Here is a 25,484-nt window from a genome sequence, read left to right on the forward strand (position 1 = left end):
GTCTCATTTTAATCTGAGTGCCAAGCTAACTTATGTTTAAAAATACAGAATACTACTTTTAGAGAAACTTTAGCTTTTCCTCTCAAAGGATCAGTAAAAAATTTCATTTTTATCATTTAAAAGTTAATTACCCATTAACTAACATTGTTAGATGAGTAAATGAAATAGGATATTTTAATTTTTAATTTGAGCCATCCCTTCAGCTTTATTGCTCTTTCTTTTTCTGCATCAAACCATTTTATAAAAATAATTATTTTTATACTCCAATGAAGATGTTAAAAAATAATTATTTTGAAAATTGCGTGTTACTTTTGAGCAACCATTAGGCATTAATAATTCAGAAATAAATGAGATATGATCTTTGCCTTTATGGCAAATAATACAACACAGTGTGAAAGTGTAATAGAAACCTGTATAGGTAACAGTGGTATCACAGAGTAGGGAATAATTAACTCTCTTGGTGGGAGGGGAATGTCAGGGAAAGTTCTATGGAAGAGGTAACTTCTTAACTGGATTTTGGGGGGAAATATATGAGTAATATTGTATATTTTTGAATAGACATCTTTATTTACTTTTTCTGCATTTATTTTGCAGATTTGAAGATTTGAAATATAACAGTTATCTTCTGTTTAAAAATGATGACTCTTATTTTATAATTTGGAACATTTATTAAGATGTAAAAGAAAGCAGTTATTCTCTAAAAGTAGTAAGGAATCTTCTGAACTAACACTTAAAATTTTTTTTGACTACTGAGACTTATTTTTATCTTTAAAAATGTAGAAATTTCCTATGGATATAATTTTCAGTGAAAAATTTAAAACGTATGTATATAAGTTTAATCGAGATAACTGATACTAGAAAAATTCATTGGTAATATATAACATATATAAAATATAAACATTTTTACAATATGTAGTCATTACTATATGTGCAAGGCGATAATGCCAAACATTCTGTAAATACAATAATAGTAAGATACTAACTTAATAAAGAATTCAGAGGCCCTCCATCTGCTTTACTTTTACTCTTGAAACATTCACATAAATGTTAAATTGTTAAAGGCAATTGTGATTCTTGTTTTTTGTAAGTGAAATACTAAGTTAATGCTGCCATCATATATTCTCAGTTTCCCTTTTTTGCTCTATAAATTATTGATGGATTGGTTTTAAGCCCAGTTTCCTTAGATATTCTGCCTTGTCCTCTTGCCCTAATCTTCTGATTTGTAGGTGTAAAGGGCGGGGTTGCAAAATCCTTTCTTAGTCTGCCATAAACACATCCTTGAGTGTGAAACAAAGTACATGGGAGTCTGAGAGGTTTCAGAAGGGTTGAGAGTTAGATATCTTTCCAGTTCATTTGCTGTAGGTTTATGCTTTTTATTTGTGAGCATATAGATTTATAATGAATATTATTTTATAAAGTTATGCTTCATTCGTTTAATAGATATTTATCGAACTCCTGCCCTGTACAAGATGCTTTTGTGGGGTACAAATTTTCCTATCTTTAGGAAACTTAAATTTTAGAAAGGAAAACACTAGGTGAATTTACTAATTTTACTCATTAGGAATGCAGTTACCAATTTTCCACTTATTAAAAACAGAAATTAGGAGATTGGATATTTTTTGAAGTCCAGTTATTTCTATTAGTACAATGTTGGAGTATGTATTATATCTGTAAAAACAGTCAGCAAGTTGACATCATATTTATGCATACAACTTAGCTACATTGCACATACACATAAAGTAATTGTTTGTATATAATATTAATAAATTTCATTTATAACAACAACTTATAACTTTTAAAAGTATATCCCTCAAGGGCTTCCCTGGTGGCGCAGTGGTTGAGAGTCCGCCTGCCGATGCAGGGGACACGGGTTCGTGCTCCGGTCCGGGAAGATTCCACATGCTGTGGAGCGGCTGGGCCCATGAGCCATGGCTGCTGAGCCTACGCGTCCAGAGCCTGCGCTCCGCAACGGGAGAGGCCACAGCAGTGTGAGGCCCACGTACCGCAAAAAAAAAAAAAAAGTATATCCCTCAAGATTTTGGTTTTATAAAATATGAAATGAAAAGTTCTGGTTTAATTCTTTATATTTAATGCTTTAACCTTTTGCATTTTAGTGTGAAAGTTGTGTTTTCAGACATAATGCAGATTTTTTAAAAATAAATTTGAGTTTAAGGGAAAACTCTTTTGTTCATGTTTTTTGTTTTTAAATATTTATTTATTTATTTAGGCTGTACTAGGTCTTAGTTGTGGCACATGGGATCTTCGTTGCAGCATGTGGGATCTTTAGTTTCTGCATGTGGAGTTCTTAGCTGTGGCATGTGGACTCATAGTTGCGACATGTAAACTCTTAGTTGAGGCATGCGTGAGGGAATAGTTCCCCGGCCAGGGATTGAACCCAGGCCCCCTGCATTGGGAGTGTGGAGTCTTAGCCACTGGACCACCAGGGAAGTCCCTGTTTATGTTTTTTATTGGAGAAAATCCTCTGTACCAGGTTTGATTGTTTTTTATTCTTGAGTTTTTCAGAGAGTATATAACTAAAAATGTTTCTGCATATTATATTTAGTAATGAGAAATAGCTATAACCAGTTCATGAATAGTATGTTAGAAAGTAAAGACTATATTTAACTCTAATTGCCCACCTCCGACAGTCTACGATCTGTCAGATGTGCTCTCCTGAGTTCAGTGCATTCCCTCTAGTTCTCAGGCCCCCGCCAAAAAAAAAAAAAAGAAAAGAAATAGGGACACTTTTGTGTTACTACTTTAAAAGGGTTTTCTTCCCCTGGGTAGATACAGCTTGTTGTAAATATAAAGTTACCATTGTGAGCTTATTAGTAACTTAGTTAATTATTAGAAATATTAGCATTTCTCCCCAGTGTTCTCTGAACAGAAACTGCTTTAGCATTTCTTTTCTGCTGTCATTTACCGAACACTTTGCTATATACTAGACACTTTGCTAAGTACTTACCTCTGTTAATAATTTAGATCTCACAGCAAACTGGGTCTCTTTAAGGTAAAATGACTTGCCCAAGGCTATGTAAATAGTGGTTACTAGAGCCTAGATCAGTGTAGTGTGTTCCATTTATCATAAAGAATAGGGACCAGGGAGATGTGTGAGCTCCCTGGGGGATGGGGATGAATTGAAAGAAATATATCAACACATCTAGTAATATGGTGAAAATTAGCTAAGTACTCCTAGTAGACAAAAATACACAGGAAGTATATCACACTATTTTAATGAAGTATTTTCTGCATTAATGATGATGATGATGATAATTATTGAGAATTTAGCCAACCCCTATGTAAGTGCTTTTCATGTATTATCTCTCATATGTTCTTCACAATATCCTAAGAAATAAGCACTATTGTTATTTGTCTTCCAGAAAACTAAGTCACATATATAATATAACTAGACCAGGGTCACCCAGCTGGTAAATAATGTAATCAGGAAACAAAATCAGGGAATCTAATACAGTGTCCACTCTCTTACCCACTATGCTATATTATAATGCCTCTTTCTCCCTGCCACATGCTTTTCTTCACTTAATTCCTATATGAAAGCTTAGTTCAGAAATAAAATCTGTTAATTATGCTTTCTTCATCATGTTCTGTCATTTCTATAACCATTTCCAAACACAAGGCTTTAAAAGTGATTAACCATAAAATATGTATCAGGTTCTAATAAGATAGTATTTGATTAAAATAGCATTTATTCTTTTTAAAATAAATTTATTTATTTTATTTTATTTATTTTTGGCTGTGTTGGGTCTTTGTTGCTGTGCATGGGCTTTCTCTAGTTGTGGCGAGTGGGGGCTACTCTTCATTGTGGTGCACGGGCTTCTCATTGCGGTGGCTTCTCTTGTTGCGGAGCATGGGCTCTAGGCGTGTGGACGTCAATAGTTGCAGCATGCTGGCTCAGTAGTTGTGGCTCACGGGCTCTAGAGCACAGGCTCAGTAGTTGTAGCACACAGGCTTAGTTGCTCCGCGGCATGTGGGATCTTCCCGGACCAGGACTCGAACCCATGTCCCCTGCATTGGCAGGAGGATTCTTAACCACTGCGCCACCAGGGAAGCCCAGCATTTATTCTTCTAATTATTTGTAACACTGGTAAATGACATATAAAAACAAGATAGTATTGGTATTTGATTTTATTTAAATTCTGAGAAGCATACCTAATGACAAGCCAGGGATCTATTTGGCTTGAATATATAAGTATCTGTCAAAGCTATGTCACCTTTAATCATTTTCATCTTACACATAATTCTAACATCTTTTAAAATATTTCTGACATTAGGAACGTAAGAGAGCTCTAGAAGCAGAACGGCAGGCCCGTGTAGAAGAATTGTTAATGAAGAGGAAAGAACAAGAAGCCCGAATTGAGCAACAGAGGCAAGAAAAGGAAAAAGCCCGTGAAGATGCTGCCCGGGAAAGAGCTAGGTACTTCATTTGCTATCTTGATTTTGATCCTGATGAACATTTGCAGTGAAAGCATATTCAAATCAAGTCTTAAAGCTATTTGCTGTCATGTAGAATTTTTAGAAAGTGTTACATATACAGAAATGTTATACTGAATTTTGATTTCCAGGAGTTAAGGCATCCTCAAAATGGAAACCTTTTGAACATTTCTGTTGGATGGGAAACTTGATATTTCAAGATATTTTCAGTTGTAAGAAATAGAATTTGATTCTGGCTAACTTAAGCAAAGTAAATTTTAAGTAAAATATTGGGAGCGAAAGTGATAGGTGGTTAGATGACCCGGCTGGGACATGGTCAAGCATCAGAGACTAGGCCCCAGGAGCCACAGCAGTGGTCTTTTGATGGAAACGGTCTGGTCAACATGTTGCCGCCCTGATTATGTTAAATGACACTCAGCCATCCCTACATTTTAAAATCACTTGTTTAAGATTCAAAGACCCAGGAAAAAGCATTTAATTGGCCAAATTGATTTGTGCTTTCTGATCTTGTTTGTGAAATCCTTTTATACCCTGTGTCATAAGATATTCTTCAAAATGTTATAGTTTTTCAGTTTGACACACATTTAGGTTTAAATTCCTTTTAAGATACCTTTTATGTATGGTATGAATCAAAAATATAAATTTATTTATTTGCATATAAATATCCATTTATCACAGCCCCATTTGTTGAAGAGGCTAGCCTTTAAGAGACTATCCTTGCTGCCTGTTCACGGTCAATTAATCATAGATGTAAGGGTTTATTTCTGGACTCTGTCCTGTTCTTTTGATATCTACATGTCTATTCTTACTCCAGCACCACACTGTTTTAACTACTGTAGCTTAATAGCAAGTTTTGAAATCAATTAATGTAGGTTCTCTAATGTTGTTGTTCTCTTTCAGAATTGCTTTCCAAATAATATTTTAGGGTAGGCTTGCCAGTTTCTAAAAAAAGAAAGCTTGCAAGCATTTTTATAGTAATTGCCTTGAATCTATAAATCACTGTGGGAAGAATTGCCATCTTTACAATATTGTATATGATCCATGAATATGGTATGTGTCTCTATCTGCTTTAATTTCTCTCAACAGTATTTTGTAGTTTTTAGAAAATAGGTCTTGCATTTTTTTTCTTAAATTTATTCTTAATTACTCCTTTTGAAGCCATAGTGAATGGAGTTATTTTATTTCATTTTTGTTAGTATTTTTGCTAGTATATACAAATACAATCAATTTTTAATATATTTTATTTTATAATTTTGTATGATCTTGTGCAACTTTCCTATGAGTATTTTCCTATTAGTGTTTTCTTTTTTGCTGTTGTTGTTCCTTAGGATATTTTACGTAAAGGCTCATGTCCTCTGCAAATTGAGATTGTTTTACTTCTTGCTTTCTAATACAGATGTCTTTAATTTCTTTTTCTTGCCTTGTTGCACTGACTAGATCCTACAATATAACGTTAATAGCAGTTGTGACATTGTATATATCCTTATTTTGTTCTTGATCTTAGGGGGGAGACATTCAGTCTTCCGCTATTACGTATGATGTAGTTGTAGGTTTCTCATAAATCCTCATTATCAGGTTGAAGAAGTTCTCTTCTGTTTCTAGTTTATTGAGAGTTTTTAGCATGCATGTACTTTGAATTTGGTTAAATAAATGCTTCTTTGGGGGCATTCACTGAGATGATCATGTGGCTTTCATTTTTTATTAATATGGTTTATTACATTAATTAATTTTTGGATATTAAACCAACTTTACATTCCTGGGTTAATTCCCACGTGGTCATAGTGTAAAATCATTTTTATGTGTTGTTGAATTCTTGTTAAGGATATATTCATAAGGGATATTGGTGTGTAATTTTCTTTTGATGTCTTTGTCTGGCTTTCATGTCATGGCAATCCTAGCCTCAGAGAATGTGATGGGGGAAGTGTTTTTTCCTCCACTATTTACAGAAACTCTGTGTAGGATTGTTATTTTTTCTTGCTAAATGTTCAATATACTAGTGAAGCCATCTGGGCTTGGAGTTATCTTTGGGGGCAGATTTTAAATTACCAAATATATTTTTCTTAACATGTTATCAATCTGTTGAGATTTTTCTGTTTCTTATTGAGTCAGCTTTGGTAATTTGTGTTTTTCTAGGAATTTGTCCTTTTCATCTAAGTTGTGTAGTTTTTAAAATTTGTTAATAGCTCCTTAGAAGGATTTTAATTTTAACATGATCTATAGTGATGTTCCTCTTTCATTCCTTATTTGCTAATTTATGTCTCTCCTCTCAGTCTCTGTCTCTTTGTCTCTTGGTAGTCTAGCTAAAGGTTTGTACATTTTGTTGATCTTTTCAAAAAACCAGCTTTTGGTTTCTTTGAATTTCTACATTATGTTTCTGTTTTCTGTTACATTGATTTCCACTTTGATATTTATCATTTCTTTCCTTCTGCTTATTTTGGATTTGATTAGCTTTGCTTTTCCTACTTTTATAAAGTCAAAACTTAGTTGATTAATTTTAGATATTCCTGCATTTCTAATATAAGCACTTCTTAGCACTTCTTTAATTTCATCTTAGCACTTCTTTAATTTCATCTCATCAGTTTTGATACATTGTATTTTTATTTTCTTTCAATTCAAGATTTTTTCTAATATTTCTTATGATTTTCTGATTCCTGAGTTATTCAGAAGCATGTTATTTAGTTTCCAAATATTTGGAATGTCTCCAGTTTTTCTGTGTTCTAATTAAATATTTTGTGGTTGAAGAATGTTTTCTGTATGATTTCAGTCCTTTTAAATTTATTGAACTTATTACTTTATGGTCTTGAATGTAGACTATCCTAGAGAATGTTCTGTGTGCTCTTGGAAAATACGTGTATTCTGCTGTTTTGGATGGAGTGTTCTCTAAATGTCAGTTAAGTAAAGTTAGTTGATAGTGTTTAGTCTTCTGTATACTTACTGATTTTCTGTCTAGTTGCATTAATTCTTGAGATAGAGTTATTGAAATCTCCAAAAATAGTTGTTGAATTGTCTATTTCTCTTTTCAGTTTTGACAATTTTTTGCCTCATGTATTTTGGTGCCTTAGTGTTAAAGGCATGTAATTTATACTTATCATAACTCCTTGAAGTATTGACCCTTTTATCATTATGGAATATCCCTCGTTGGGTTTTAAAAAAATATTTCTTGTCTTAAAGTCAATTTTTTTTCTGTTTTAACTATTGCCATGTTTATTGTTTACATGATATGTCTACTTCTGTCTAAAGGGAAACATTTTTTTGTGTCTTTGTATCTAAAGTATGTCACGTATATATAGTTGAGGTTTCTTTTTATATCGGCCTTCTATTTTCTGCCTTTTGATTGTTTAGTCCATTCTCATTTAATGCAATTTATTGATATGACTGAATTTAATGTCTGCCATTTTGATATTTGTTTTCTGTATGTCTCAAGTTTTTTTTCTCCTTTACTGTCTTCTTTTTTGTTAAACCAGTACATTTTTTAAAGTATTTATTTATTTATTTTTGGCTGTGTTGGGTCTTCGTTGCTGCATGCGGGCTTTTTCTAGTTGCTGCCAGCGGAGGCTACTCTTCGTTGTGGTGCCTGGCCTTATCATTGCAGTGGCTTCTCTTGTTGCAGAGCCCAGGCTCTAGGCACCTAGGCTTTGGTAGTTGTGGCGCACAGGCTTAGTTGCTCCACGGCATGTGGGATCTTCCTGGACCAGGCCTCAAACATGTGTCCCCTGCATTGGCAGGTGGACTCTTAACCACTGTGCCACCAGGGAAGTCCCTCAACCAGTACTTTTTAGGGCATCGTTTAAATTTTTCTCTTGATTTAAAAAACTGTATTATTTTAGTTATTTGCTTAGTGTTTGCTTTCTTTATTACAGTATTCATCTTGACTTATCACAAACTATTTCAGGTTAAAATTAACTTAATTTTGGTAAAATAGAACAACGTTGTTCCAATATAGCACTATGTCTTTTTCTTCTTGTATTGTTATTGTCATATATATTACATCTATATATGTCATAAACTCAACAATACAGTGTTACGATTTTTTTAATGCAGTCCCACATTTTTCAAAGGAATTAGAATAATAGAGAAAATGTATTTGTAGATTCCTTTATATTTATCCACATATTTATCATTTCTGGTATATTTCATTTCTTTCTGTGGATTCACGTTACCCTTTGGCATTATTTCTTTTTAGCTAGATGGACTTCCTTCAGTATTTCTTGTAAGGCAGGTTTGCTTTCATTGAATTATCTTGGCATTTGCTTATCTGGGAATATTTTTATTTTGCCTTCCTTTTGAATGGTAGTTTTGATGGATATAGAATTCTTGGTTTTTCTTTCAGTACTTTGAATCTTCTTACTTTTGTTGTTTCTCATGAAAAGTTGGCCATTAATCATACTGTTTTTCCTCTGTATATGGTGAGTTGTTGGGGGTTTTTTCCTGTTTTCAAAATTTTCTTTTTGACTTTGTTTTTCACCAGTAGGTTGGTTCTCTTCATGATTATCCTACTCTGTACATTAATGATTTTCATAAAATTTGGAAAGTGGCCACTATTTCTTCAGATATTTAATTGTCATTTCTCTTCAGGTTCTTCTGAGTTGTAACAGTTTCTCAGACTTTCCATGGTTTTGATGACCTTGACAGTTCTGAGTAGTGGTCAGGTATTTTGTAGACTTTTCCTCACTTAAGATTTGTCTGATGTTTTTTTCATGGTTAGACTGAGGTTATGGGTTTTGGGAGGAAGAGCACAGGGGTGAATGTGAATTACCATTTTTTAAATGTCTAAGGTTCATACTGTCACCTTGACTTATCACTGGTTTTGTTAACCTTGATCACCTGGCTAAGGTAGTATTTGTCAGATTTCTCCACTGTATAGTTTAAAAATTTCCCTATGCTGTCCTTGGAAGCAAGTCAGCAAGCCTATGCTGAAGAGATGGGGAGTTATTCTCTACCTCCTTGAGGCACAAATTCAATTCATACATAAATTATTTGCAGTTCTTCTGTACAGGATATTTGTTCTCCCATTTATTTATTAAATTTCTTTGTTATGTCAATGGGGACTCATTTATATTTGTATTATACTATGGGTTACAAACCAGTATTATGGCATTTATTTTGTTGCTCAAATTGTTTCACCTTTGGACATTGGGAGCTTTTCATTTGACCCCTGCTTGCCTTTGACATACTTCATCATTTTGTTTTTCTGAGTACTTCCTTACTTCCTGGCACTGCAAGATGCTTCAAATTCATCTTATATTTTCCCTGCTCCATCCCTAGAAAGCCATTTGTTTAAGGACTCCTAGTTCCTTTCATTGGGAAGTTCTTAAAAAACTATTTCTCTTTCTCTGTTGAGATTCTCTATCTGTTGAATCATTATCACGATATTTTTCCTTAGGTTGGCATACTTTCTTTTAATTCTTATAACGTATTTATAATACCAAATAAATCCAGCCTATGGCCTCATTCAGAGAGTTTCATTTGACTGCATTTTTCCTAAACATCGTCATACTTCTTTGTATGTCTCATAATTTGTTTGTGATTGGTTCCTCTCCTATTCTCTTAGTCTGTGAATTTTTGCCTTTTTTTATTCCTTTCATATTGTTTTATAGGTTTTTGGAAGGGAAAAGAGATAAATATATATTTTCAATATGCCATATTTAAATGACAGCCCCAGAACTAGTATTTAAACCCATTCTTGGGTCCAGAAACCTATTTTTGTAAATAATAATGTCTGTTGCTTCCCAAATGTTTAATGAGCAATAATATATCTGAAACTTAATAGGCATTCAGAATAAAATAATTAAAATAACTCTCTAGAATATATAAGCTTATGTGTCCTAATTGTATTTTTTTAACCTCATGAAATTTGTTACTCCAAGCAGTTGAGTTTATAATTTTTAAATGTCTTCTTATAGAGACAGGGAAGAACGATTGGCAGCACTCACAGCTGCTCAACAAGAAGCTATGGAAGAGCTACAGAAAAAAATTCAGCTCAAGGTAGGAATATTATATATTTTAATTTGAAATTTTAGAGCTGTTTTAACGTAGCATGAGATTAAAATTTTATCGATTTAATTAATGGTATAAAAACTGAATTAGGGCTTCCCTGGTGGCACAGTGGTTAAGAATCCACCTGCCAATGCAGGGTACATGAGTTCAAGCCCTGGTCCGGGAAGATCCCACGTGCCACGGAGCAACTAAGCCTGTGCGCCGCAACTACTAAGCCTGCTCTTTAGAGCCGGGGAACCACAACTACTGAAGCCCGTGCACCTGGAGCCTGTGCTCCACAACAAGAGAAGCCACCGCAATGAGAAGCACACTCACTGCAACAAAGAGTAGCTCCCGCTCGCCACAACTAGAGAAAACCCATGTGCAGCAACAAAGACCCAATGCAGCCAAAAATAAATCAATAAAATAAATAAATTTATTAAGAAAAGAAAAGAATCAGTTAAATCTCTTTAAAAAAAACTGAATTAATTTGTATTCCTAATATCAGTATTTGGAGAATAAGACTTACATGGTTTTGGCTATGATCAATTCCAACTCAACTATCTGAAAACTGAAATTATTTTAATAAGATAAAGCAATTGACAGAAAAAATGTAAAGGAATTTTAGCATTTCTTGATTTTACTAATTAATTTGTTAATGACTTGAAGACATTACTACTAGTTTCTTATATTCATAGACTTTTAATTATTTAGAAATAAACTAAAAGATTACTTCAATGTTTATGAATTGCACAGTTGTTGTTTGGGAGATTATGATAAGCTGATATTTTCTAGAAAATCTTTACCGTTATAGTTTCTAGCAGTATGAATATTTTACATTGTGTCACAATTATTTACATGTTGGGTTTTCACAGGGTTAGTAAATTCCAGGGAGTAGAGGACCCTATTTTACTATTTGTATAGTTCTAGAACTTTATCATTTATTTAAATTTAATGCAGCAAATATTTATTGAGTCTTGTGCTAGGCATGGGGATACAGAGATGAGTAAGACATCATTCTCAGTTTCAAGAAACTCATAATCTAGTGTGAGATTCAGATGCTAAGCAGATATTTTCCATATGGATAGAGTGCTATGGAGTGCTATGAAAGTACAGAGGAGGATACTAAGCTAACATGAAGGATTTCAGAAGTCAGGAAAATAATTTTAGAGGATAATTTGTGAGCTGAATCTTGAAAGAAAGACAAGTTGAATAGGTAGATGGGTGGGATGGCATCCAGCCGTATGAAATGCTATGAGCACAAAGTCAGAAGTCTGAAATAGTGTTTTTTAGTTGGTTTATTTTTTGTTTTCTGGGAAGTCACTGGAGTCGATATGGGTAAAGGTCTGTGTCATGATGGGCCTTGTCTGCTGTGAGGATGAGCTTGATCTTTACCTGTGGGGCAACATTTCCCATAGTGCGTTCCAGGAAGTGCTTCTCAAAAGTTTGTTGTTGTCAAATAAGTGTGTAAAATGTTGCTTAGTGTATTATTGAGTCATAATGCACAGTGACAAGCTGGAGTAAGTAAGTAGCTTTAACTTACTATTTTCCAAATTTATTTGACCATAGAACCTCTTCCACAAAATGTCTATACTTATTAATAACCCACAGTGTAATTCCTTGAAGTACACTTTAGGAAATGTTACTGTGCATGTAGGAGATATTAAAGGGCTTTATGTAGATTCTTGTCCTCAGTGTCCAAGTTAATACTGAATTAAGACATTTTGTTATATTAGAAAGTTTAATGGAAATATTACTTTTTCAAGTTCTCAGTATAACTTGAATAAATTTCTATATTCTCACACTTCGACTTCATTTACAGCATGATGAAAGCATTAGAAGGCACATGGAACAGATTGAACAAAGAAAAGAAAAAGCTGCTGAGTTAAGCAGTGGACGACATGCAAATACTGATTATGCCCCCAAATTGACCCCTTATGAAAGAAAGAAGCAGTGTTCTCTCTGCAATGTCCCGGTAGGTTGTCAGTATCAGTATTGTTATGATACGTTATAATTTATTTACTAAAGTTTATTAAACTATGGAAATATATTCTCCCAATCTTTTAAAAGTCATACTCAGGCATCTGCTGACTACCGTGGATTTCTTTCATGATTTTTATGCAAAGTAAGTAGTACAAAAATAGTATCAGCAGTTAGGAGTAGCAGTGCAAAGAACCAAAGCATGCAGTTGCTGCTAAAATGGATGTATACCTGCTTAATGATAGCCCAAGTCAATATTTTTGGGTATTATGACCACAAAAGAAAATTTTTCAGTGCTGAAACTTGAACCTTGATACTTAGAAGAAATGATACTCTGTTAAGGTTGGCTTTGATGACATGCCTTTTTGACCATGTGTATTCTAGAGCAGAGGTCCCCAACCTTTTTGGCACCAGGGACCAGATTTCATGGAAAACAGTTTTTCCACGGACAGGGGAGGAGGGGATGGTTCAGGTGGTAACGGAAGCGACAAGGATAGGCAGATGAAGCCACTTGCTCGCTGGCGGCTCACCTACCCGCCGCTCACCTCCTACTCTGCGGCCCAGTTCCTAAGAGGTCCAGTAACGGTCCGCGAACCTGGGGTTGGGTACCCCTGTTCTACAGGATTCTCAGAATTGTATTCTAAAGAAAATATTTTTAAGAATAATATTTAAATGCTAGAGTAATCGCAACTTGCATATAGTATACTGGATAGAATGTGTAATATTTAAAGTAAGATATAATTATATGTTCATTACATTGCTTTGATTTTATGCTTTTAGATCTCTTCAGAGGTGTATCTTTTTAGCCACATTAAAGGAAAAAAACATCAGCAAGCTGTGAGAGAAAATAGCAGCATCCAAGGGCGTGAACTTTCAGATGAGGAAGTGGTAAGCTTTAATTTTGTTCATTTATTGAGTACCTTCTGTGTTCTTTTCTATTATGAAGAAATCCATGTTCATATGTATTTCTGTGATTATTTAAAACTATATTAATAACTACTACAATATAGTATACAAATGTCCTTATTTTAGTATATATATTAAAAGAAACATAGAAATAAGAATTTAATACTGTTTATATAATTTCAGTGCAAAAAAGTTTATGGTATTTTAATATTTTAATAATTTTAAAATATTAATTTAAAATTTTTAATAATTTTATTTAATGATCTTTGTTTCTTGGAAAACAGTTAACAATATAAAAATCATATAAATTGATAATTTTGTATCAGTACAATACTTAGAAATTTTTGGAAATGCATTATTTATCTACCTGTAATTGCTATTTACATGGAATTTAGATTTATATAAGTAGTTTTTTAAATGTTTTTCATTCGAATGTTATTGAGATATGTATGACATTACTAATCTCTGAATTTGCTGGTTCTATTTTTAATAGAAAATTTCTAAACATACCCAAAGATGAGAAATTAATGTTTGTCAAGCATCTTTTAAGATGTCTAGGAAAGGTTATTGTGGTTTTTTGAGGGCAGTACTTGTGTGTAGGTGCACATGTGTGTTTAACTCTTTTTTTTTTTTTTGAAGTAGAGCATATATTAATAGAATACACATTTAAAGTATATAGCTTGATGAATTTTTACATTTGTTCCACTCATATCAGCACATAAATCATTTCTTGAACCCCAGAAGGCTCCCTCATGTCCCATCGCAGTCGTGCCCCCAAGAGGTAACTGTTCTCTGACTACTAGCACAATCTGTTAGTCTTGCCTGTTCTTGAACTTCATATAAATGATATCATACAATATGTACTTATTGTACCTGGCTTCTTTCACTCATCCTTAAGTCTGTGAGATTGATCCCTAATGTTTATATAAAGCTATAGTTCATTCTTTTTCTTAGGTTTTTGTCAGTGCTCTCCAGGCAAAGACCATCAGGAACACATCTACAATTGAATAAAATTAGGTTTATTGACTTGTTAAAAGAAGGGAAAATGCACACTATGGGAAGTTATAGTTTCTCAATAACATGTTAGAAAGGACTTATTTTAGGATTTGGGTCTTTGCTAGGTGACCTCGAGGTGGCGGGGAGTGTTCAAGGACGTGGGACTTTGCTCTGGAATGGATGCTGTCAGGAAGCAGGGGTAATTCTGTGGATGGTTCTTAATAAATCTTACCTAGCTAGGAGGAACAAAGCTGCTGTTTTCTCCGAAGTTTCTGGATATGACCAGTGTTTGAGGAGAAATTGCATATGGTTAATTTGGCTCACTTCTTTATGATTTTCTCCTTTTAAGGATTTTTGCCCCTCAAGTTCCAGCTGTTTTGACAGCCCTAAACCAAATTCTGTCTCCTCAGCTTAGTAAGACTGCCACTTTCACCTTGCACTGTTCTCTCATGCCAAAAATTGGCATAAGCCCTTAGGGAAAAATCCAGAGTGCATGTGGAGCTCGCCTCATTGTGCTTCCCTCCTTTTAAGGATCATGGTCTCTCAAGTTCTGGCTGTGTTGGCTGTTCTTTAATGCCTTTAAATAGATGTTTTGTATATTTTGTGCAATTTTTGGAGTTGGAAAATTAGTCCAGTATAAGCCAGTCACTGTGGCTGAAATTGGAAGTCTTTAAATGTTTAATTTCTGTAATATCCATTGTTTGACATAATGCTTGACACATAGTATGGTATTTAATAAGAACTCATTTAGTTGAGTTGAACTGAAAGTTATACAGAATGGCTTTGGGTACCATTAATAAAGGTGAAATAAAGAATGGAACTAATCATCTATTTAGTTTACCTGAAATATTTTTTTTGCCTTTTAATCAAATTGTATGGGTATTTTAAGAGAGTAATATGGAATTTTTTTTTAAACTTGAATCATTCATGTGATTATCCCCATTCTCTACTTAAGTTTACTGTTTAGAGCTAGAGTCAGGTGTATGTGTGTTCCGCTATGAAAAATAATCCTCAATTGCTTCATTAATTAGAATTTAATTATTCCCATTATAAAGGAAATTCTTCCACTTATAAAAATTGTTTGTAATTAAGTTCTCTTAATAACAAAATCTAAATATATTATTAAATTTACAAAAAAATATTTTAAATTTTTGTGGAGCACTGCTATTATGTAAACTGGAATCCAAATTTTATGTGTTTTTATCTCAATGAGAGAAGTGGAGAAGGAAAGAATATTTAATTCATGTACTTTGGAAGAAAAATGTGTAATATTATCTAACTTTTGTAGCTACTAAAGCATAGTTTGATGTTTAGCTGTTGTGGTTTGAGATTTGATCGATGTATTCATTTTGTGTACTGTTTCAGTATAAAAGTATTAAATTTTCTTTAAGTTCTCAATTCATGTAGTTATTATTCTTGGTTATAGCCTCTTTTTCCTGAAAACAAGTGTGCAATGTAGTTGTGTGATACAGAAAGGCAGTTTTGTATTTACACACACACGTCATTTTTAATCAGCAAAGGTATCTATAGTAAACATACTTGTTCTACTTAAAGTTATTACTTGTCATCTGTGATGTCTTTATATTATATACACTTTATCTGTGACCCTTCTTCTTTGACATATAAGATTTTATTTATACCACCTCTGACCTAATAAAATTGGACCTTTGACCTTATGCACTTGACATATCAGATAACTTACTCTTGATCTCTGACACATTTTGTTTCAAGCCTGTTAAACATAATAGGTAGCTGCCCAGCAAGAAAGGTTTAATGTTTTGTGTTTTTATTGTAATTTGACCAGGAAATTTTTCGTATGTTTCTTGAGACTTCACAAAAAGAGCTGCTATATGTTTGATTTTTTTTCTCTTTCATCATCTTAGAATGCAAATGATAAAAGTACGTGATTTTTAAAGGTCAAAAGAAACTGGTGCTAGTTTAAATACATTCCAAAATTTAATTTTTCAGAACATTACTAGAGAAATAGTAAAGTATTCGTTTTAATTAAAACTCTGATTTCTTTTGTGATCCTGTTTTCACACTCTCTGAGGAGGCTGATAGTGATTTTTGTAGGACTTGCATAAAGTACATTTAATTCCATATAGAAAATGAAATTTAAAAGGTTTAAAAAATTTTTTTTAATTTATCCATTTCTGTGTTTGTGAGACTCCTTGGCTCTAAAAGCATATAAATTATACCTGTTTGTCAACCGTGTTATTTAAATACAGAGAAAATAATAGTTTATTTTCATGGAAAGTATGAAAAGAACTTTTATGAAGAATTTGTTATAATTTATTGAATGTTTACAATCAAGTGTGATTATACAAATCCCAAATTAGTATTTCTGCTTGGAAAATTATGCTAATTAGGTGGTTGAAGGAAAAAATGAAAAAATTTTAATTAGTAAAAATATAAAGATATCACTGTATTTCATGGGATATAAGCCAATCTCTTTGGCTAGAGTGTGCCTGGCATTGATGTGGAAGAAGTAGTAAAGGGCTTCCCTGATGATGCAGTGGTTAAGAATCCACCTGACAATACAGGGGACACGGGTTCACACTCTGGTCCGGGAAGATCCCACTTGACGCGGAGCAGCTAAGCCCGTGCGCCACAACTACTGAGCCTGCGCTCTAGAGCTCTCAAGCCACAACTACTGAAGCCCACGCGCCTAGAGCCCATGCTCCACAACAAGAGAAGCCACAGCAAGGAGAAGCCCGCACACCACAAGGGAGAGTAGCCCCCACTCACCACGCACAGCAACGAAGACCCAACACAGCCAAAAATAAATAAATAAATATTTTTTTAAAAGAGATAGTACATGTCTTCCAGAATTGATGGCAGTCTGAGAAATAATAGATAACTCCATAATTCCTAATAGATTCATTTTCTTTTTACCTTGATTATTACATTTGTAGAAGCACAAGTATTTACTCTCTTTTTATAATCATGTTAGGAAAACATCTTCTTTGCCTTTCAACAAAAAATCAAGTCAAAGTAAAAAACTAGAACTCATTTAGAATGGATCTTCATTTCCCCCCAATACTTCAATAAGTACATTTTATGTTAGTTTGAGAAATGATGTAGAAACATCTTACCCTTTCTTATAGGACATGGTTTCCATTGCCTTCATTTTCTCTTTAATAGGATGGGAAAATTTTTATAGCTGTGTGTGTATATAACTCACACACACATATAGCTGATTGTTAATGTGTATATTTCTTCTCACTTTTGGAATTCTTTTGGTGGTAAATTCACTCACGTTGTACCTGGGATGTGCAGAGAATATGTAGCTGTCTATCTATAGCCAATTTAGTCTTCTTCACTGGTTCAAGGAAGAAATTTTAAGTAGGCAACCAGTTTGTTTTAAACCTTAGTTTGATCCGATAATTTAATTAGTTTCCATAGTTAGTACCCAGCCTCTTTTATAACAATCCTTGGTCCCCATCCTCTTGCTTATTTCCTTAAAATGGCATCTTTGCGTATCCAAGTAAGAGTATGGCATACATAACCCCACGTTAGGAGGAAAAGTTGGGATCTTACTACATCATATCTGCTGTCTTTTCTGATTTCCAGTGTGAGTTGCTTGTTTACCTGTTCACTTAGTGAACTCAGGGCCACCGATCTGGAAGGGTGGCTTGTGAACTCTTGATCTGTTCTTTCCACTCGGACGGTGTTCCGGTGGAGCATCAGCCATTTATTTACCTCCTCCTGATCAGGCCACCCCTCAGTTCTCTGTTTTCATATCTCTGAGACTTTACCATAACCTCCATTCTGGCCCCTGGCATCCTACTGGCTTCTACCACATAAGAAGTAAGGGCATTTGGGGAAAGCGAAACCACACAGCATGGCCATTTTAATGGACCACACCCTATTTAGTGCCAGGGACACCTAGAGAGACAGAGAATCAAAATAATACTTTTGTCATTATTCTGGTTTAGCTAACACACCTATCTCCCTTGGGTCACACTTTTTTTTTCCTCGTTTCATCGCCAAATTTTTTTGGCTAGAAAGAAGTAAAATTTACTTCAACCTCTCTTCCCTCCTTATTCTAACCAAGTAACTAAGCCTTAAGGTTGCAAAAGGGAACTTTCTCCATACTTTGAAGTAAATGCTATAGGAATCCTCCAGGCTTGATTATTGACATGCTAAAGGGCAAAGTAAATAAATTTATTAAATCTCAGAATATTAGCTTGGCTTATAAAACTCTTGTTTTGCTGCATATATCTGTTCTGCATATCTAAACTTGATTATTATAAGGTGCTTTTTTTCTTTTATTTATTTTGGAACAAATTCTAATCACCTGTCTAGCTGGGTTGAAATGGGCAAAGGCCATGTGCTAAGAAAGGTAAAATGGATAATCACATTAATAATTTTGAAATAGTACTCCAGTGATACCTGTTTCTCATGCTTCTAATGTTACATGTTGTGCTTTCACTGCTAATAATCCCTGTCTCTTTTCTGTATTGGTTTTCTTTTATTAAACATTCATTATTGGAGATATTATTCATTAATCAATAATTCAGGATCAGAACCTAAAGAACTATAATTTTCTTCTGTTTTTTTCAGAGTCTGTGTTACTGGGTCAGTAGATTACAACTACATCAGTATTCCATTGATCTTTGCTTTTAAACAGTTGCTCTATTATTAAATGCATTTTTAAATAGGTAACAAATAACTGCAGTTTAGAAACTTAAACTATTTAGTTTTGGATAAAATTTCATTCTGTGACTCTTAGCTCTCAAAATACTGTTAACCTGTACAAATGTGAAAAGCCATTTCAACCATATTTTCCTGCATGAGTCCTTGGTGCGTGTATACTGTAACACATGCTACTTTTCTTTTGCATCATGGTGGTTGCCTGAATTTCATAGTTTACTTAAACTAAAATTATTTTTTCCTTTTGGCATCTGCTTATTTGAGGTTTAGAATGGAGTTTTCTAGATGATATTTTAAGTGTTAAAGGTTATACTCTTTTTAAATATAAATTATTTATTTATTTTTGGCTGTGTTGGGTCTTTGTTGCTGCGCGCGGGCTTTCTCTAGTTGCGGTGAGCGGGCGTTATTATTCGTTGCGGTGCGTGGGCTTCTCATTGCGGTGGCTTCTCTGTGGAGCATGGGCTCTAGGCATGCGGGCTTCAGTAGTTGTGACACATGGGCTCAGTAGTTGTGGCTTGCTGGTTCTAGAGCGCAGGCTCAGTAGTTGTGGCGCACAGGCTTAGTTGCTGCGTGACATGTGGGATCTTCCCGGACCAGGGTTGGAGCCCGTGTCCCCTACATTGGCAGGTGGATTTCTAACCACTGCACCACCAGGGAAGTCCCTATAATATGTTTTTGGCAGTTATTTGCAATAGGTATCCATTGCCTTTAAGAAGTTAATTACTTAAACGCTATTGTTTTATAAAAACGCTATTGTTTTATAAACGCTATTGTTTTATAAAAGACAACTCTTAAACTCCTTAAACTCTTAATCCAGATCATGGTAGCTAGGAATGACTAGAACCGTGGCTAGTTCTATACATTCACAGAGTATAGGCTGATACTTTCCCATCTGGCTCTTCAGTGTCAATTACAGGGAGCTGCAGAATTGTGTCCATGGGCGATGTTAAAAGATCGGAGCAACTGTGATCACCATTTCTCAGCTGCTGTCTTTCAGTTGGATGATGGAGGATCTGAAACAGGGTTACAGTGTGACAAATTTATATAGCTCAAGCTGCTTCTACTTGAATATGCTGTTAAAGTTTTATAATATGTATTTCTTTATATAGAAATTTTATGCCTGCATAATCTTGAAATCCATAGTATGACGATTTCATGTGGGAGGGGTAAAGGAAGTGAAAGATTTATTGATAGTTTATGAGAGGGAACATTGCTGCCCTAATGAGGATAGATGACAAATTTGGCATTTTATGTGCCTAATTTAGATAATTCTTCTAATTTTCCTTAATAAATAAGTGATTATAAATGCTTTTACTTTAATTAAGACTTTATTAGGTTCTTTATCTGAAATTCAGTGGCCAGTGTTTTAGTTCCAAAGCAGATATTCATAGAGGAGCAGGGAACACCTATCTCTGATCAAAGTTACTGAGTTTTAGTAATAATTATTCTGTCACTTTGGCTTCTCTTGCATTTGGCAGAGTAGGCACATCTGTTGTGTTAGGAAAATCACAAAGCTATAAAACAGAATTCTCACAGTCCCGTAGTTTGATCCTCTCTCTCAAAAAAATTTTATTTTTAGATTATGAAGTATCCTAGCATAAAGAATTTTTAAAAGAATAGATACATGTATATGTATAACTGAATCACTTTGCTGTACACCTGAAATTAACACAATATTGTTAATCAACTATACTCTAATATGAAATAAAAATAAAGTGACCTAGTTTAAAATTACATTGGAGAAATTTTTATAAAGTGAAAAAATTTTAGATATATATATTATTATGTTATGTGAAAATTTCAGTCATATAAATTTAATATTTCATTCCTTGTAGATAACTTATATATATTATCTTATGCAAAGATAAAGTATATTACTTTTTCTCCCATATTTCACTACTGTTGCTGGATTTTCTGTTTAGATATTAAAATTTTACACCAAAAAAAGAAAGAAATGTAGTAAACCCCATATCCCTGTCACCTGGGTAATTAGGTGATAACACTTTTTTTTTTTCTTTACATTTGGAAGGATAGGGGAATACATGAGATACAAAGTGTGGGTGGGAGGACCAGGTTCCAGGAGTAGAGGTTAAGTCCATATGTTTCACAATGAAAAGTCAATAGATAATCCTAAAATGGAAAAATGAAGAAGTAGCAACACAAAATATATTAAAGAGTATAGAGAAAAAAAGATAAAATAATCAGCTAAAATCATTGCTTCTGGATTGAGGAAAGAAGTGGGGAAACCAGTAGGAAACTACTTTCTTTGAACTATTGACTGTGTAAATTATGTGTATAGGTAACTTTGATAAAAGCAAAAGCATTTTAAAAAAATAAAGAAGAAATAGAACAATGGAGAGTGTCCCTGTTGCTCACGAGTCTTCTGTGCCCCTTTTTTGTTTTTTGTTTTTGGTTTTTTTTTTTGGTTCAAGGTTAAATTAGATAAATGAATGCATCTGCAACCATAAAAGACCATTATGGTGAAGTTGGGTATTTTGGCTAGTTACACCCTTAGTTCTGTATTCTTTTAAATTGTTGCACTATCCTTTGATGGCATTATAAAAGACAAAATACTCGATTCCATTTTGGCCACTTTGATGAGATTTGCTCAGATAGGCGCATGTATTCTTAATTTCAAGTTGGCTTTTTAGCTTTTTGGCATGTAGAACAAGTGAATTAAAGCATGTACAACTGACTCTTGCCAGGGTTTCATCTGTGTTAACCATGCTATAGGATTTGGGGTACAGAGTGACCTTAGATTTATGCTGGTAACTAGTTCAGTAACTTGGCATTTTAAGCTGAATGAAATTAAGACTTTTTTTACCCTGTTTATTTTCTGATACGGAGTTTTAACAATTTACAAGTTTTTATGAATGGCTCTTATCAAGGTAAGGAAGTTCCCTAGTTTTGTAAGATCTTAAAAAAACAAGTAGGTATTTTTATTGAAATTTTTTTCTGGATCTTATAGAAAGGTCACTTTTTCCTTTATTTTATTTTATTTCATTTATTTTTTTGGACACGCTGCATGCCTTGTGGGATTTTAGGTCCCCCACCAGAGATCAAACCCGGGCCTTCGGCAGTGAAAGCACAGAGTCTTAACCACTGGACCACCAGGGAATTCCCTTCCTTAATTTTTTTAATGTGATATATTACATTAATGACTTTTCAGTTATTAAACTTATTTGGTCTTGATTTAAAGATATGTAGTTGAATTTGTTTTGCAAATATTTTAGTTAGATTTTCCTAATTTTCCTTTCTCAAGATTATATTAGCTTCGTAATATAAGCTAACAAATTTTTCCATTTTTTTTAAACTCCTGGGATAGGTTGCATAAAATAAAAATAATCTTTTCTTTGAAGGTTTTGTTTAATGTGTCTGTAAAATTATATGTTCTTAGTATGTGTTTTTTCTGAAAAATTATTTTGTTTTTTATTTGTGGTAAAATACATGAGTTAAAATTTATCATCCTATCCATTTTTAAGTGTACAGTTCAGTGGCATTAAGTACATTCACATATGCTGTCACCACCATCCAGCCACAGACATCTTTTCATTGTGCAAAACTGAAACTCTTTACCCTTTAAAGGGTACAATAACTCCCCATTCTCCCTCCCCTCAGGCCTTGGCAATCACCATTCCTTCTGTCTCAGGATTTGACTACCACACATACCTCACACAAATGTAATCATATAGTATTTGTTTTTTTGTGACCAACTTATTTCACTAAGATTCAACCATGTCGTAGCATATGTCAGAATTTCCTTCCTTTTTAGGGCAGAGTAATATTCCATTGTGTGTATATACCACATCTTATTTTTCCATTTATGTGTTGATAGACACTTGGTTTGCTTCCACCATTTGGCTACGGCAAATAATGCTACCATGGACATGTACAATATCTATTTGAGTGCTTGCTTTCAATTATTTGTATGTATACCCAGAAGTAGATTTCTGGATAGTACTGTGATTGTATTTTTAATTTTTTGAGGACACTAAACTTTTATTCACAGTAGCTGTACAGTTTTACTTTCCCACGAACTGCTCAAGGGTATCAATTTCTTCATATCCTTGCCAACATTGTTATTTTATGGTTTTTTGGTAGTAGCTATCCTAATGAGTTGGTCAGATTTTAAATTAGCAATTATTTATTTGAGTGTAATTTGATTTTCTATGATTTACTACATCTATTTTGGTAAATTTTCATTTACTAGGAAATTATATGTTTTCTTAAGTTTTCAAAGGTCTTGGCAAAACATTTTTCATAGTATTCTTTGTGGTGTTGTTTTTTTTTTTTTTGCCGTACGCGGGCCTCTCACTGTTGTGGCCTCTCCCGTTGCGGAGCACAGGCTCCGGACGCACAGGCTCAGCGGCTATGGCTCACGGGCCCAGCCGCTCTGCGGCATGTGGGTTCTTCCCGGACCAGAGCACAAACCTGTGTCCCTTGCATCAGCAGGCAGACTCTCAACCACTGTGCCACCAGGGAAGCCCTCTTTGTGATTTTTAAAGGTTTCTTTAACTGTGTCTCCTTTTTCATTTCTAACATTAAAAATTTGTGCCTATAATTGTTAAAAAATATTTATTTATTTATTTGGCTGCATTGGGTCTTAGTTGCGGCATGAGGGATCTTTGTTACAGCATGCGGGACCGCTTTAGTTGCGACAGGCGGGATCTTTTAGTTGCGGCATGTGGGATCTAGTTCCCTGACCAGGGATCGAACGCAGGCCCCCTGCATTGGGAGCGCAGAGTCTTAGCCACTAGACAACCAGGGAAGTCCTGTGCCTATATTTTTTTTCTTGATCATTCTTGTCATGAGTTTGTCTATTTTATTAGTATTTCTAAAGATTTGGTTTTTGGTTTTGTTGATCCTATCGCTTCTTTGTTTTTTACTCAGTAAATGTCATTTCTTGGTTTTATTATTTCCTTTTTACTTCTTTCTCTGAGTTTATTTTTGCCAGTCTTTTTCGAACTCCTTAAGATGAATGCTTGGCTCATTAAGTTTTAGCCTTTTTTCCTAAAGATATTAATTTCTAAGGCCATTTTTGATACAAAATATTTTCATTATTACTCACTTCTAAATATTTTCTAATTTCCTTCTGAATTTTTTCTTTTATCCATTGGTTGTTTAGAACATTGACTTGAAATTTCCAAACATAAGAGTTTTGTCCATTGATTTCTACATTAATTACAGTAAGATCAGAGAATGTAGTCTTTGAAATCCTTTGAAATCTGAAGTAGCGTAGCACAGGGTAAGATTTTGTAAATGTTCTGTGCCTGAAGAGAAAGTGTATTTTCTAGTTACCTATTCTGTCAAGCATATTAGTCATGATATTACAGTATTCTATATCTATATTGATTTTTGTCTACTTTCAATTACTGATTGAGGATATTAAAGCCTCTCACTATGATCGTAAATTTATTTTTTCTTGTTCCATCCATTTTTGCTTCATATATTTTGAGGCTAGGTTACTAAGAGCATACAAGTTTAGAATTGTATATCTTTCTAATGTATTCAGCCTTTTACTGTATGAAATGGCTTTGTAGCATGAGTAATGCTATAGGTGAATAGTTTTCCTTTTTTTCTGCAGGTGCTTTCTGGTTTTAACATCAAGTTCGTAATAGATTCACAAAATAAATTGGCTATTTTTTCTATCTCTGGAGAATTTTCTTAAAGTCTTATTTTGTTTGAAAGTAATATACATATACTAGATTTCGTTTATTTAGTATATGCATGGTGTATCTTTTTCTACTTCAAAATATTTTTGTGAAATTCATTATGTAACAGAAGAGTATATAAGATGTATATATACTGTTTGTAGAATAATAATAGAACAACTGTCTTTGTGCCTACTACTCAGGTTAGTGAGAATCTCCCAGTAGGAAATTTTGTTTGTTTGTATGTGCTTTTGTTTATGAAAGATATTTTCACTGGGTAGACATTTGCAGTTTTACATTTATTTTCTCCAAAAATTGAGTAGATATCATTTGCTGTCTTCTTGCTTCTACTCCTAATAGGGTCAGTTTGTTCTTTATACTTTTTCAAAATTTCCTTAGCTATTCCTCTGCTTTTCAGTTTCTACATAACCTTTGCAATTAACTTGTAAGCTAAGAAAATCCTGTTTGTGTTTTGATTGAGACTGCATTGAGATAAGTGTGGACATCTTTTAAATATTTTTTCTTTCCATCCAGCCACATGTTTGTCTACTCATATATTGTATTTGTGTGTATGTGTCATTCAGTAAAGTGTATAGTTTTCTTCATTTAAGTCTTACGCATTTCTTGCTGGGCTTGTTTCTCAATAATTAGTGGGTTTTACAAGTATTTTGTATTTCAGTTTTTATTTTCTTTTAAACAAAGAGGTAGTTCCAAGGTTATAGATTAGAGTGGTGGCAATGCCTTTTGCTTTATTTTATGAATATGAGTGTTTGTGTGTGTTTAAAAGTGTGAAATGATTCATGAATTTGACTGCCAGATATTTTGCATAGGGGCCAGGCTAATCTTCTGTGCATTGCTTTAATTTAA

At 33.8% G+C, this 25,484-nt stretch overlaps 1 protein-coding gene across 4 annotated transcripts in view; it reads left to right on the plus strand.

Annotated features, from left to right (window-relative positions):
- The window catches only part of SCAPER (S-phase cyclin A associated protein in the ER), a 499,446-nt gene that overhangs the window by 180,548 nt on the left and 293,414 nt on the right, over positions 1-25,484 (plus strand). For all 4 annotated transcript variants that reach the window (XM_067029410.1, XM_067029411.1, XM_067029413.1 and 1 more), the window contains 4 exons: positions 4,293-4,435; positions 10,356-10,437; positions 12,251-12,403; positions 13,189-13,296. In XM_067029410.1, the coding sequence (XP_066885511.1) occupies positions 4,293-4,435; positions 10,356-10,437; positions 12,251-12,403; positions 13,189-13,296 (486 nt within the window). The remainder of the gene's footprint in view (positions 1-4,292; positions 4,436-10,355; positions 10,438-12,250; positions 12,404-13,188; positions 13,297-25,484) is intronic.

This window comes from Kogia breviceps, chromosome 3 (genome assembly GCF_026419965.1).
Source record: "Kogia breviceps isolate mKogBre1 chromosome 3, mKogBre1 haplotype 1, whole genome shotgun sequence".
In the NCBI taxonomy this organism is placed as follows: Eukaryota; Metazoa; Chordata; class Mammalia; order Artiodactyla; family Physeteridae; genus Kogia; species Kogia breviceps.